Raw genomic sequence first — 12,902 nt, 5'->3', positions numbered from 1 at the left:
ATATATATATATTTAAGTTTGTTTTTATTAGAAAAGACTATATATATGTGTGTGTATATATATATATATATGTTATATATTTGAACTGGTTCTAATTAAGTAAATGTTAATTTATTTTTAGAAGACTCCTCTATATAATGCTTTGTTTTATTTTTAGTCCTTTTTGCTGGGTTCCTGGGTTTTGTCAGCCTTGGTTGACTTCATCCTCGTTGAAGCTATGTGGTATTCCTTTGGTATCACTGCATCCAGGAATTTGCCTTCTGGATTGTAAGTAACTCTCAAAGACTAGCTTATTTTGTAACATGATTCATCTGATTTAAAGTAGTATTGTACATGAAAGTCATTAAAAGCATATTTTAAACTCTTAGAGACAGTAGAATTGATTTTATGTATTAAAAAATCCAGTGTATACTTATATTCTCATTATGTTCTTGAAACAAAATTTATTTTACATTCGCTCTTTTTCAGCTTTGAAGTCCCATGTTTTAGGGAATTTTTAATGAATTTCCTGTTCTAATTCTGAAGATAGAATTAGTTTTATGTGTTTATTTTATAGTGAAATTTTGTCTATGTAGTTTTGTGAACTAATTAAACACAAAAATACAAAGTTTAATTAATTAGATTAGATTAGGCAAAAATTAATTTATCTTAAGTTAAGCTTCTGAAGAATGTTTTTAAAAATTGATATTGTTTAATACTTCCACCAAAGATAAAACAAAGTCAGTATATAAGTTATTTTTAGCCAATTTGCAATAGTCAATCTAACTCAGAGTGTATATGCTTTCATATGGTATTGATCTTTTAACAACAAAACAAAAAATCATGTATTAGTTTATGAAATACTAAAGGCCTGGTGCACGGGATTCATGCACTGGTTGGGGGCATGGCCAGCGGGGATTGGCCCATTGTGGGAGCGCCACTCATCCCAGTCAGCTGAGCAGCTGTGGACCTGCCCTCTGAGTGGCTGATCCCGCTGTGAGAGCAGCTGCTCATCCATCAGCTGAGCAGCTGCTTTTGCTGTGGGAGCGCCACTCATCCTGGTCAGCCAAGGGGCTGCAGCAGGAGGAGCCGCTCATCCTGATCAGCTGAGTGGCGCTCCCATTGTGGTCAGTGTGCGTCATAGCAACTGGTCAAGCGATCGTTCTGGTCGTTCCGCCATTTAGTCACTGAGCTTTTATTATATAGGATTTAGTATCTAGGAGCAGAGTTGTTAGCACTTATAAATGACCTTAAAGCATCTCTGAATTATATATTGGAGACTGCATTTGAGAGATACTTTGAAATTAAGATACCAGATATTTAAAGTTCTGTGTGTACTAACTTCAGCCTTATTTTAATTTTGAATTTGTGTTTTTGAGAACTATTAGATGATTGTATGTATTTTGACTCAAGTTCACTTTGGATCTCTATTTTAAAAATGCAGTTAATAATCTAATAGCTTTCACACTTACATTGTTAATTTACACTGTGGCTGTCCTTTATGAGGTTTACTTATAGTGGGCATGAATATTGTTAATAATGTATGATTCTGAATAATAATTGGAGACAAAATCTTGTGTCATAATTATCATGCAGTTTTTGTTGAGGTCCACAGATTATAATTGTAATGAGACTGAGAAGTTTGAGTTGACTATTCTGCTATTGTGGAAAAAAGTGTAGTTATCAGGAATGATTTCATATTGATTTAGGAAAGCAGCAACATTACTGAATCATAGGTTTTTCTCAAACATTTCTCATCCAGGCCAGTTATTTTTAGTTATCTATAAGGCCTACTGAGTTATATAGAACAGTATATACGTATCATGTGAGTTTGTCTCAGAATGAACTTTGGGCATGGATAGTAATATAGCTTTTAACTCGTGTTTAAAATGAGATAAGATTGTCCCCTTCTTTGATGACCTTTTTTTCTATTGCACACAGTTGAATGACAGTTATTTTTTGTATGAATGACATTTATTTCTTTACGAAATCCTGTTAACTGGTTCTTATCAGGAGGATTTATTCAGTTTTGAAGTTGGGAATATTTTTATTTATTCTTAAAGCAGGAATATTTAAATCTTGGTTCATAGCAAAAGTTGCAAATTTGAGTAAATTCAAAAGTTACAGGATCCCCTTTGAAAGAAATTACTATAAATGTTAATTCATCCATTCCCCTGAATGATGAATGTATTTCTTTTTCCTTTTCAAATCATGAAACATGAGAGTATGGCATTTTAGAATCTTGAAGCTTTCTCAGACTTCTTGGAACATAAATCTTTAATTCAATAAAGTGACTCTGGCTGGTGTGGCTCAGCAATTGAGTGTTTACCCAGAAACCAAGAGGCCAGTTGTTTGCGTCACAGTCAGGGCACATGCCTGGGTTGCGGGGTTGATCCCCAGTAGGGGGTGTGCAGGAGGCATCTGATGGATGATGTTTCTGTCTCCCTATTCCTCTGCCTCCTCTTTCTCTAACAATCAATAAGAACATATTTTTTAAAAATAAATAAACTTTGCATTTTGTAAATATATCTTTTATTTGATGAGAGCAAGGCTTCACAAACTCAGGAAAGGAAACTTCTCTCTTTTTTTGGTCAACATGCCTTATAATTTGCAGGGTTTTTCACATAATATCTTGTTACCTTTTTTTTTTGGCCATCAATGTCAAATTTATCTGCCCTCTCTATAATTCTTGACTTCGGATTTAATTCTCTCTCTCTCCCCTTTTTTTAACCTTACCACTTTTAAAATTTCTCTAATAAATTTCACCAGTATCCAACTAATTTCTAAAGCCAGTGACTTATTTTCAGTTGTCTTTGACCTTTCAATAGCATATTAAATACTTTTGACCTCTCATTATTTAATAAAATAACCGCCCCCTTGAGTCCTAGCATACTACGCTCTCCTGGTCCTTTTTGACCTTGTTTACTGTCTACGCTCCTTTCTCAAGTTTATTTCAAGTGCTTCCTCTGGGCTGTCTTGTCCACTGCCATGACTTCAACTACAGTTAATGTCTGTGGTTTTGTTTCCCAACACTCTATTTCCAGTCCATATGACTTTCCTGATCTTTTTAGAGTCATATTCAGAAAAAGTAGCCGTTAAGGTTTTGACATTAAAGATAGGTACATTACAAAAGCTATATATATATTAGGAACTTCCAGTAACCCATGCCTATCGAACACTTGTCCTTATATAACTATTATTTTTTAATTGTTAGTATTTACATGTGAATGTTACATTGTTTCCCAGAATCAAATCCCTCCAGAGAAGTGGAATTTTGGCTTTTTATATATCCTGTTTAAATGTATCTAATTACAATGCTGAGTAAAATTATTTTTAATTAATTGGTTTAGATTATTTATAATTGTGAGAACCATGACATACATTTTCACTTCGTTGTCTTTGTGGTAACAAAGCCTTTTGTTGTGTTTTGTGCTCTCAAATTAAGAAAAGCTATTATAGAGAACTTGCCATTTAATAAATTACATAAGAGCAGATTAATCCATGTAGTTTAAGAGCATTTATGACTGTATTTGTGTACCATAACTCTACATAAACAGGAATTATTTCCATTGTTTTAGAAGTATTTATTTGTTTAAAGATATTTATTAAAGTATCTTGCTTACATGACTATTCAAACTAAAAACTTCAAGTAGTTTTCTCTTTGTTGAGAAACTACATCTCAATATGATCTTGACTCCTTTAGCTTATGTAGCTATGAGAATTTTTATATCCCATAAGCTTGTTTCCTTTTTATTATTTTTTAAAAAAAAACTGGTGATTAACATGAAAAGAGAACTGAATTTGCTTTATAATCCTCTTAGGACCTTAGTTTCTTTACATTTAAAATAACAGATCATCTAAGGCAGTGGTTCTCAACCTTCTGGCCCATTAAATACAGTTCCTCATCTTGTGACCTAACCATAAAATTATTTTCGTTGCTACTTCATAACTGTAATGTTGCTACTGTTATGAATTGTAAAGTAAATATCTGATATTCAGTATGGTCTTAGGTGACCCCTGTGAAAGGGTCGTTTGACCGCCAAAGGCAGGGGTCCTCAAACTTTTTAAATAGGGGACCAGTTCACTGTCCCTCAGACTGTTGGAGGGCTGGACTATAGTTTAAAAAAAAAACTATGAACAAGTTCCTATGCACACTGCACATATCTTATTTTGAAGTAAAACAACAAAACGGGAACAAATACAATATTTGTATTTGCATGTGGCCCGCGGGCCGTAGTTTGAGGACCCCTGGCCAAAGGTGTCGCGACCCACAGGTTGAGAACCACTGATTTAAGGGATCTTCTTGTACTAAAATGCTGTTTTAGGCTCCTTTGTGTTTATTTTTTAAAAATATTAATTTATCCATGTTAATTATAGAAATCAAGTGATAACCAAAGCATTGATTTGATTTTAAGTCCTATTGGGAGATGATTATGTTAAGAATAATAAAAGTGATTTAACAGAGAGGAAGTTATAATTAACTCATTTGGGTACATATTTAGAATATAGGCTTTACAGATTGTATAGTTCAATAGAGGCCGGTGCACGAGATTTGGGCCTGCGCCCTCTCGCAGTACGGGAGCTCTCTGGGGATGTCCAGCTGACTGATGGCTTAGGGGAGTGGGCCTAAGCTGGCAGTCGGATATCCTTAGTGCTGCCGTGGAGGTGGGAGAGGCTCCCGCCACCGCCGCTGCACTCTCCAGCTGGGAGCCCAGCTTCTGGACTTCTGGCTGAGTGGCGCTCCCCCTGTGGGGGCACACTGACCACCAAGGGGCAGCTTCTGCGTTGCGCGTCTGCCCCCTAGTGGTCAGTGCACATCATAGTGACCGGTCATTCCATTGTTCGGTCGATTTGCATATTACCCTTTTATTACATAGGATTTCCATTTCTTTTTAAATGGAGAAGTTACTTTGTTTGTTACTTTATTAGGGAAAATTAAATGGCAAGGTCCTTGACTAGTGCTTTTTATACTGTGACATATGACCTGGAAAAAAAAAATCAATCTCTTTTGTAATGTGATGTTTAATCACATAGGAAGAGCAACTCTTTATATTGGAGAAAGATATTTTACCATATGGCAGAAACACGTCACAGGAAAAAACTTGGATTATTGGTCAGAAATAGGGTCTTGGGTTAGGTTTCCCCCACTGGTCGTAAGTAGAGTCTGGTGCTTGGTAGGCTCTCAATAAGTGTTTATTGGATGATGTTAGCCTGTTTCCAAAAGAAAATGAATTCAGAGTATAGGAGGGCTGATGGCCATGGTCTCCACAGGCTCACTCAAATGCTTGCTCCCACTAATTTTGCTCTGCAGCAAATAACAGTGATGAGATGAACATAGTTGTTTTTGTAAGATCCTGGAAGTTTAACTTCAAACAAAAAAATGTTGTGTTTGGACCACCAATCCTGAGTATAAATTAAACCAAAGGGAGCTATATCTAGATGGAAAACACTTTCATCAAATTATTTTGAACAGTAGCTGGATTTTCTTTGCCTACTGCCTTGACATCATCATTCACTTGCACATAGAATTAAATCCAAAAAGCTAAGTCAACTATACTAGTATATTTAGATAAGGCTTGAATATGAAACACATATTGGATGTTTTCTCCTAGTACTTAATGAAAATGTTCTATATAAGTTTTAAAAATAAAAATAATTAATGTATTAGTATACTTTAGAATATCTAATTATGTTGCCACGATACGATCACACAAAATCGAGTTTTTAGGTTTATTTTTTTTTTCAGGAAAGAAGGGACTTGATAATATACAAAATGTCCACTGACTCTAGGGTAATTAGTAAAGTGAATTTAAGGAGGTTGAAGACAAAAACTTACTACTCATAACATGTCACTATTTATGTTGCTTAGTGACCGCAAACTAGTTGATCGGAAGCTTTTCCTGCGCACGCTCCGAAGGTAATTGCGGTATAGCATGACACTGATGACTCGAGCCTGAAATTGTTTTGAAACAATGTAGTAGAGAATCACATCCAGACAGGTACTGAGGTTCATCAGGAAGGTGGTAAAGGCTCCCCAGGGATTGTAACTGTTCTCATCCCCTTCCAACATTAGAAAAGCAAAACAGATGTGGAAAGGCATGAAGCAGATGATCACCTGCACCAGGAGTGTGATGATGATCCTAATAGACTTCTCCTTGACTTTTGGTTTGAGCTTCGATGTCCTACCATGGAGGAGACTATGAATAATGACCAAGTAGCACCCAATCATGATGAACAGAGGAATCAAGAAAAAAAATATAAGTCGAGTGAAGTTCAATATGTTAATAGCTTTTAAGTGGACGATGTCAGAAATCTTGAGGCAGGTGGCAGGGCTGGAGGCTTTATCAGGGTCTTCATAGAGCAGGAGGAGTGGGATGGTGGTTATCAGGGTCATTATCCAGACTCCCACACATGCTAGCACGGCTTTGAATGTTTTTTTAAGTTCTTTGGCATATTTCGGCTGCACAATGGCCATGTATCTGTCAGCACTAATAAAAGCAAGAAGCCATAGGGCAATACTCGGATAAAACATTGTGAGTGCCCCGAGAATCTTGCAGAAGTGTTCACCAAATGGCCATTCACCTTTTGCATAATAAAACATTCGAAAAGGTAAACTCATTATAAATATTAGGTCCAACAGTGCCACATTCATCATATAGATGGTTACAGTGGTTCTTTTCTTGGTGGAACAACTGAAAACCCATAAGGCAGTGACATTAACAAATACTCCAATTATGAAGATACAGCTGTAGAAGACAAGGGCTGCAATTTTGTATTCATCTGGATATGAGCTATTAGAAGAGCCAGGTTGAGCTTGATTGTGAGAGGTGGTCATCTTATAGTTGGTGGGCGTGACACTTGGAAACTGTAAAACAGTTGCGAATATTAGGAGGAATAAAACCGTTGGCTGAAAAATAAATGTTAGCATTCTCATACTTAGCATGCAGTGGATTCTAATTTTGGGAGTACTTTATATCGTAGAGTCAATATATGTGTCTTAATATTTATTAATAAATACATTTCCTAGGTATTAATAACAATTTGTACTAACCGATGAAAGTGGTATGCCCTGCTCATCTCTCTTCTCACTGAGGAATAAACTTTATGATTTTTCCCCCTAAAATTGGGTAGCTATTTCTCCTATAATAATCATTCCTTGATTAGGACTAATTGGGAAAAGGCCATTCTGAATGTTGAATCTTACAATTTACTTTGCCACTTTTTAATAATCTAGATTAAATATTTTGTAATCCAGATTAATAATATCAAATAATAAATTTTAACTCATTCAATACAATTTTAATCTATAAAATATGTGTTAGAAAACTAATAAAGGAACCATATAACTAGTTAACTACTGAATATTCACAGTAATTCTCATTTGAGATCAGAAACTTTCCCTTTTTACTGGTATATCCTCATAGCCTATTGAGTAAGTTGTAGCTATTAAAAAAGTAAACATTTACTGAATTGATGGATGAGTGAAGGAAGGAACCCTTGATGAGGTGACCCTTAGAAACTACTCTCTAGTTTGTCAATGAAGACTTGTTTAGTTGGCCATTAAACCGTGTTTTGTTTTTTTAAGTGGTAAATACTTCTTCATAATATTAGGTTCTCTATAAATTTCATAGGTCTTGAGACAGCAGTGTGTTGTGCCATGGTGTACAGATTAAGAACTTTACTCTTAGAACAATAGATGAGCTAGTTTCTAATGCATAGTTGGGTGTGTCTAACACTGAGCCTTCCAGATGGTGTTTACAAGCGTCTTTGAAGTAGATCTCACTGCTGTAGTGGTGCACAGAAAGCAACACCTTGAGAATGAGATATTGTTGGTATAGTTACTTTCATGTCCTCACTCTACAGAGATACAGAAGTGTAAGTATTATTTGTCAAATTAAATTTTAAAAGGGAATATTAAACACAAGTGGTTATTAATAAGACATCACTCAATAACTTTATGTGTATGCAAAAACTAATTCCCATCACCAAAAAAAAAGTTCATTTCTAATGGAAAGGAGTTTAGTGATTGTATATATCACAGATCCCCCACAATGTGAAACTTCGATCACCCATGATGCAATGCTAACACCAGGGATTTTAAAAATAGAGTCGCTACAAAGAAATGGAACCTTGTGGCATCCCCTTGAAATACAGAGGTGTAAGAAGAGTTTCCTTCAAAAATGTCACTTTGCAGAGTGGGCTGTCTCTAAGTCAGCCCTGTTGTGGGGGTTAGCAGTGTGGTCGGTGGCATCATGGGCTGTTGATAATTTAAAAATAATTTGAACATTTGCTGATATGAGTTTGTTTTGTCCTTCCCCGCTCTCTTCCCTCCCTCCCTGCCTTTCCCCCTCCCTCCCTTTCTTCCTGATTGCAGCTAGTTTGCCAAATATTTAGGTGAAATATGATTTTGGGATATATTTCTATATGTTTAAACACCTGTATTAATTAAAATATCCAAATATTGATGTGACTAGAATATTAATTTCTATCAGATGAGATGAGTACTACATAGAAAAACTAAATCTTCAGTGATTTTTTAAATAGTAGCAATTATAATGTAAATGAAATTTAGTATCCTTTTTTCTCTTTTAATACTTCACCCATCCTCATCCCCAAATTTTGTCATATACATTCTGTACTTACAAAACCATTTTTTGAGTAACGCCCTCTCCAATGGGCTCAAACTGCTTGTATGTCACTAACACTTGTATTCATTTGCTTAAGGTTGAAAAATTAAGCATGATGCATGTGTTTTAAAGGCATTGCCAGTATAGATTGTGCTCTGCACATGCAGCTATACTTTTGGATAAATATTGAAAAGCAGTTGGCTTTTAAGTCAACATTTAAAAAGCTTTCAATTCCATGATTATCTATGGTCTTTCTTTTCTTAAAAGCCTTTAAAGTACACATTGTGAAATATTGTAATTGAAACCAAGTGATGACTCTTAAATATACTTGGGATTTATCATTTCAACATCTTCCTTAAGTTGAACAAAATTACATTTACTGTTAATGTAAAAATTGAAAATAAATGAAAAATCATATTAATAATTCAGAAAGATGACAGCATAACTCATTTCAAGGTTCTTCACCAGCACGGTTTCAGTAATCTATCATTAAAATGTAACAATGATTTTGAAATTCAGTACGTACAGCATTACTTCAGATAATCTACGATGAAGTTAATTAAATGCAACTTACCTCCTGTCCATCAAAAAGCTGTATTAGAGAGGAACATTTTTCAGTATATTCAGGTCTATAAAAGAAGGATCCTTGAGTTGCTTCTCTTTCTGGAATTGATATACTTAAAAAATGGTATGTTTCTTTGTTTTAGGCTCTTCTGTTGCTTTAAAATGTCTCAAATATAATTCTTGGTGTAGGAGTTGTTACTCGTTGCTGCTTTTTCTCTTTCAGGAAGTACTCTCTGAAATAAGGCTTTTTTAGCTTTGACTGGATGTGGTTTTTCTCTTTCACAAATGATTTGTTTGTGAAGCTATGCTGAGCATAAACTTCCCTTGAAATGATACCATGCATTTAAGAGAGTTATACGAAAAGGGGAAAATATCTTCACTTTTTTGCTTTGATGCTTCAAGTCTGCATCATGTATTGAAAGAGTATGAGATTTGATGTTGAGTAGAATGGATTCATAGTATAGCTTTTTTATTTTCTAAGCTGTGTGACTTTGTCTGGTTACCTACCCACTCTGAGCCTTTGTTCTTACTTAGTTTCTATACAGTTAAAATAGAGATAATACTCATTTGATAGGGTTGTGAGGATTTGAAACCAGAAAAATCCCAAGAGTTTAACATAATATCTGGCATTTAGGTACTCCTAAACAGAGTTAATCCTTTACCACAAAGTTCCTAAAATAATAGAATATCCACTTTTTACTGTTAAAACATTTTTAAATGGTTAAATTGGGATACTTAGTTATTTACTTCTGCTTTCCATATACATAAATGCTTTATTTTTTTTAAGTCCCCAGTGCTTTATATCCCCTTTCTGTCACATAGAAGTCTAAAAACAGTTCCTTTTGCATAAATATCCCTGCAAACTGCTAAGAAGGGACTATGGCAGTCTTTAGTGGAGTAATTTACATGTTAGGAGTATTTTAACCTAAGCAGGGAAATGAAACCAGCGGAGAGGGAAGTGAGCCATCCAATCATTGCCTGCCTAGTTATATTAAAGTTTTTAGTTTCTCTTTTCTTAAAAAAAGAAATCATTTCATTTGGTTGTCCTAAAATTTTAATTAACTTTATATTTGGTTATACTTGACTAGTCTACTTCTGTAAAGTACATGAACTAAAATGAACTGTATTTTTATTAAGACAGTTTGAACGCCCATGCTTTTTGTTTTTATTTTCCCCCTCAGACAAAATTATAGTAAATCTTTGACTTACAAAATTTATTTAAATCTATGCCTTTCCTGATTACTTTCTATTAGGATAGAATAATGAATTTTAGAAGTGTAGGCAACAACCAAAGCAACTATTTCTTGTGCAGATGAAGATTTGAGCTCAGAGAAGGCCATGACTTGCTGAAGAACAACCCACAGGCCCAGCTTCTTCAGGTGCTGAGTTCCTCCCCTTTCTGCCCTCTTTGCTGTAATAAGTTCTCGTTATGAGGTGATTACATTGATTATTCACTAGACCGGATCTGTTCATTGCCAATTACGTTAATCAGTTTTTTATGCATGGAGTTATATTTCATATGCAGTGTAGGTGAGTTTGTTAGGAGATGGGAACCTTTTATCTACAGAATCCAATCTTGTCATTACCTTAATTTCATTTAGCCTTTGACAAGGTTTCTGATATTAAGTATTGATTAGTATTCCCTGTGCTGCTAAAATCAAGAGATACATTGATGGCATATTGCGTTAAGACTTGAGTCCTTTGTCATCCACAGGGAGATTCTTTCCTCTGACCTACCAGTCTCTCAGAGAAAGGAAGGAAGGGGCCAGATAGGAAGTCCCCACAGCACAGCTTGAGATGGCTCGGCTGCTACTCATTTCCCACTTCCTTTCCATTGTAGCCATTTGGGACCTTCTGCGTGTGCTCTTCTTGACCTTTCACATGCTCTTCCAACTGGTGACATTCCTTACCACTCATTCCCTTCCACCTCTTGGCTTGGCCAACTGCTACTGATCCTTAAAGTTTTAGTTTCAATGATGCCTTTTCTAGGAAGTTTTCTCTGACCTTTGAAGCTGGGTTGCTTATTCACACCTGTAAGGTTCCTTAGCACTTGGTACTTATCCCTGTAGTGGAGTGTGTTTGTATTATTATTGCATGTTTACTTGCCTTTTATCCTGTAGTAAATTGAGGTCCTTGAGGGCTGGCATTAATATATATGTATGTGTATTATCGATTTTTAATAAATATTGCTTGAATGTGTGACTGGAAAAGTAGGTGAGGAAATGGAAGGTGGAGAGAGTCATGGACAAATTACTGAGCCAGGTGTCAGCATCAGGGACACTTTGACTAGTTATATGAGGGACCTGCCAATCACAAATCAGATTTAGAGACTTAGGCAAGGGGAACAGGGGCCGGGACCTTTCTCTCCTTCTCTTCATGCCCCTGTAGCATTTATTCTCTGTGTTCCCAGCTCTTCACAATAATTATTTTGTTGGAAAAGAATTACAGTGAAAAAGATCGTCCCCAAACTGGCAGCAAGTAAACAGTGGATCAAGAATGAAACTTTTGTAGTGTCTATTTTGCTTCTTTAATACTTGAACCTCATTAATTTTTATTCAAATGGAAGAACTTAACTCATTTAGGGATCATTCATGAAGCTTTAATTTCCTCACTTATTTGGAATCTAGTGAAAGAGAAAATTTTCACCTTGCAAAAGAGGGATCTTTCATATTATGGGAGGCTACAGAGTTCCCTTTCCTTCATTCTATGAAATAACCTGTTTTAGCTCTATTTTGAATTTTGGTTTAGATGTTAAAAGCCCTAAGGGATTTTCATTTTAGTACTTGAGCCCAGTTTGAGTGAATATAAAAATTTAAATTAGTTAAGGCTATTTTATATTTCTTAGAAAGGATATTGTTAATAGATTTACACAGTAAATCCCCATTAGAAAACATGCTCCTATGTTAGAGATTTGTGTATGCCACAGATAAAATTGTATTTCCCGTTTTTAACGTATTTCTCTCTCCACAGCAACTTACAGCTATAATCTTACAGCCCAGTTAGTATGAACCTCCTGTCCACTTGACTTCCTGACTTGTATTTCTCCTTGGCAATTAGCAAACAAGATGAACCCAGATAAGCAAAGTGATAGATAATTTAAGTTAAAATAGATCTAAATCATCAATGAAAGTAGAGTTCCCTAAAGATATTAAAGATTCTCTCACTTAGAGGATCTTAGGAGAAGGCTTCTGCATGGCAGTGCAGTCAGCCCAGGACTCACTGAAATCCTATGGGACCCCAGGCCAACAATTTGCAGTGATGTTTCACTGACTGACTAGTAATCCAGAGTTTCTGGGACAGGACAGGTGACTGAGTAGAGCTCTCTGGTTATTGTGATGTACATGGCCACCTCCTGAGGACTCTGGTCTCACAGTTAAAGGAGAGTAATATATATTACATAGCCTATCTTATAAAAGAGTAATATGCAAATTAACCATCACTCCATCACAAAGATGGTGGCGGCCACGGAGCTGGAGCAAGCAGGAGGCTTGTGTTGCCATGGCGATGGAGGAAGCCAAGCTTCCTGCCTGCCCTGCTGGCCCTGAGTTCCGCTGAAGGCTACAAAGTTTCAATTACAGAAGACAAATAAACCCCAGATACCTGCTTCCAGCTGCTGTAGACTTTGCTCAAGGAGTGTCTGGGAGACTGGCCACACTCCCATGGGGTGAGGGTCCCCACTGGTGGGCTTGACCAGCCTGCAAACAGCCATCAGCCCCTCACCCAGGCTAGCAG

At 36.0% G+C, this 12,902-nt stretch overlaps 2 protein-coding genes across 2 annotated transcripts in view; one reads left to right on the top strand and one right to left on the bottom strand.

The window, feature by feature from the left end:
* The window catches only part of UBAC2 (UBA domain containing 2), a 151,795-nt gene that overhangs the window by 7,161 nt on the left and 131,732 nt on the right, over window positions 1-12,902 (top strand). Inside the window, exon 5 of the mRNA XM_015557491.1 lies at window positions 158-267. Coding sequence (XP_015412977.1) covers window positions 158-267 — 110 coding nt within the window. The remainder of the gene's footprint in view (window positions 1-157; window positions 268-12,902) is intronic.
* GPR18 (G protein-coupled receptor 18) lies at window positions 5,025-9,424 on the bottom strand. The gene is made up of 2 exons (XM_006755034.2): window positions 9,181-9,424; window positions 5,025-6,844 (listed from the first exon to the last, which is right to left on the bottom strand). The coding sequence occupies exon 2, from the start codon at window positions 6,812-6,814 to the stop codon at window positions 5,819-5,821; it is 996 nt and encodes a 331-aa protein (XP_006755097.1). The 5' UTR covers window positions 6,815-6,844; window positions 9,181-9,424; the 3' UTR covers window positions 5,025-5,818.

This window comes from Myotis davidii, unplaced genomic scaffold (assembly GCF_000327345.1).
Source record: "Myotis davidii unplaced genomic scaffold, ASM32734v1 scaffold133, whole genome shotgun sequence".
NCBI classification, from domain to species: Eukaryota; Metazoa; Chordata; class Mammalia; order Chiroptera; family Vespertilionidae; genus Myotis; species Myotis davidii.
This window is presented reverse-complemented; position numbering and strand designations above follow the sequence as displayed.

What these genes read in the sequence shown, in the direction of transcription:
- GPR18 (XM_006755034.2), bottom strand. Translation starts at nt 6,814, where the DNA reads ATGACCACCTCTCACAATCAAGCTCAACCTGGCTCTTCTAATAGCTCA.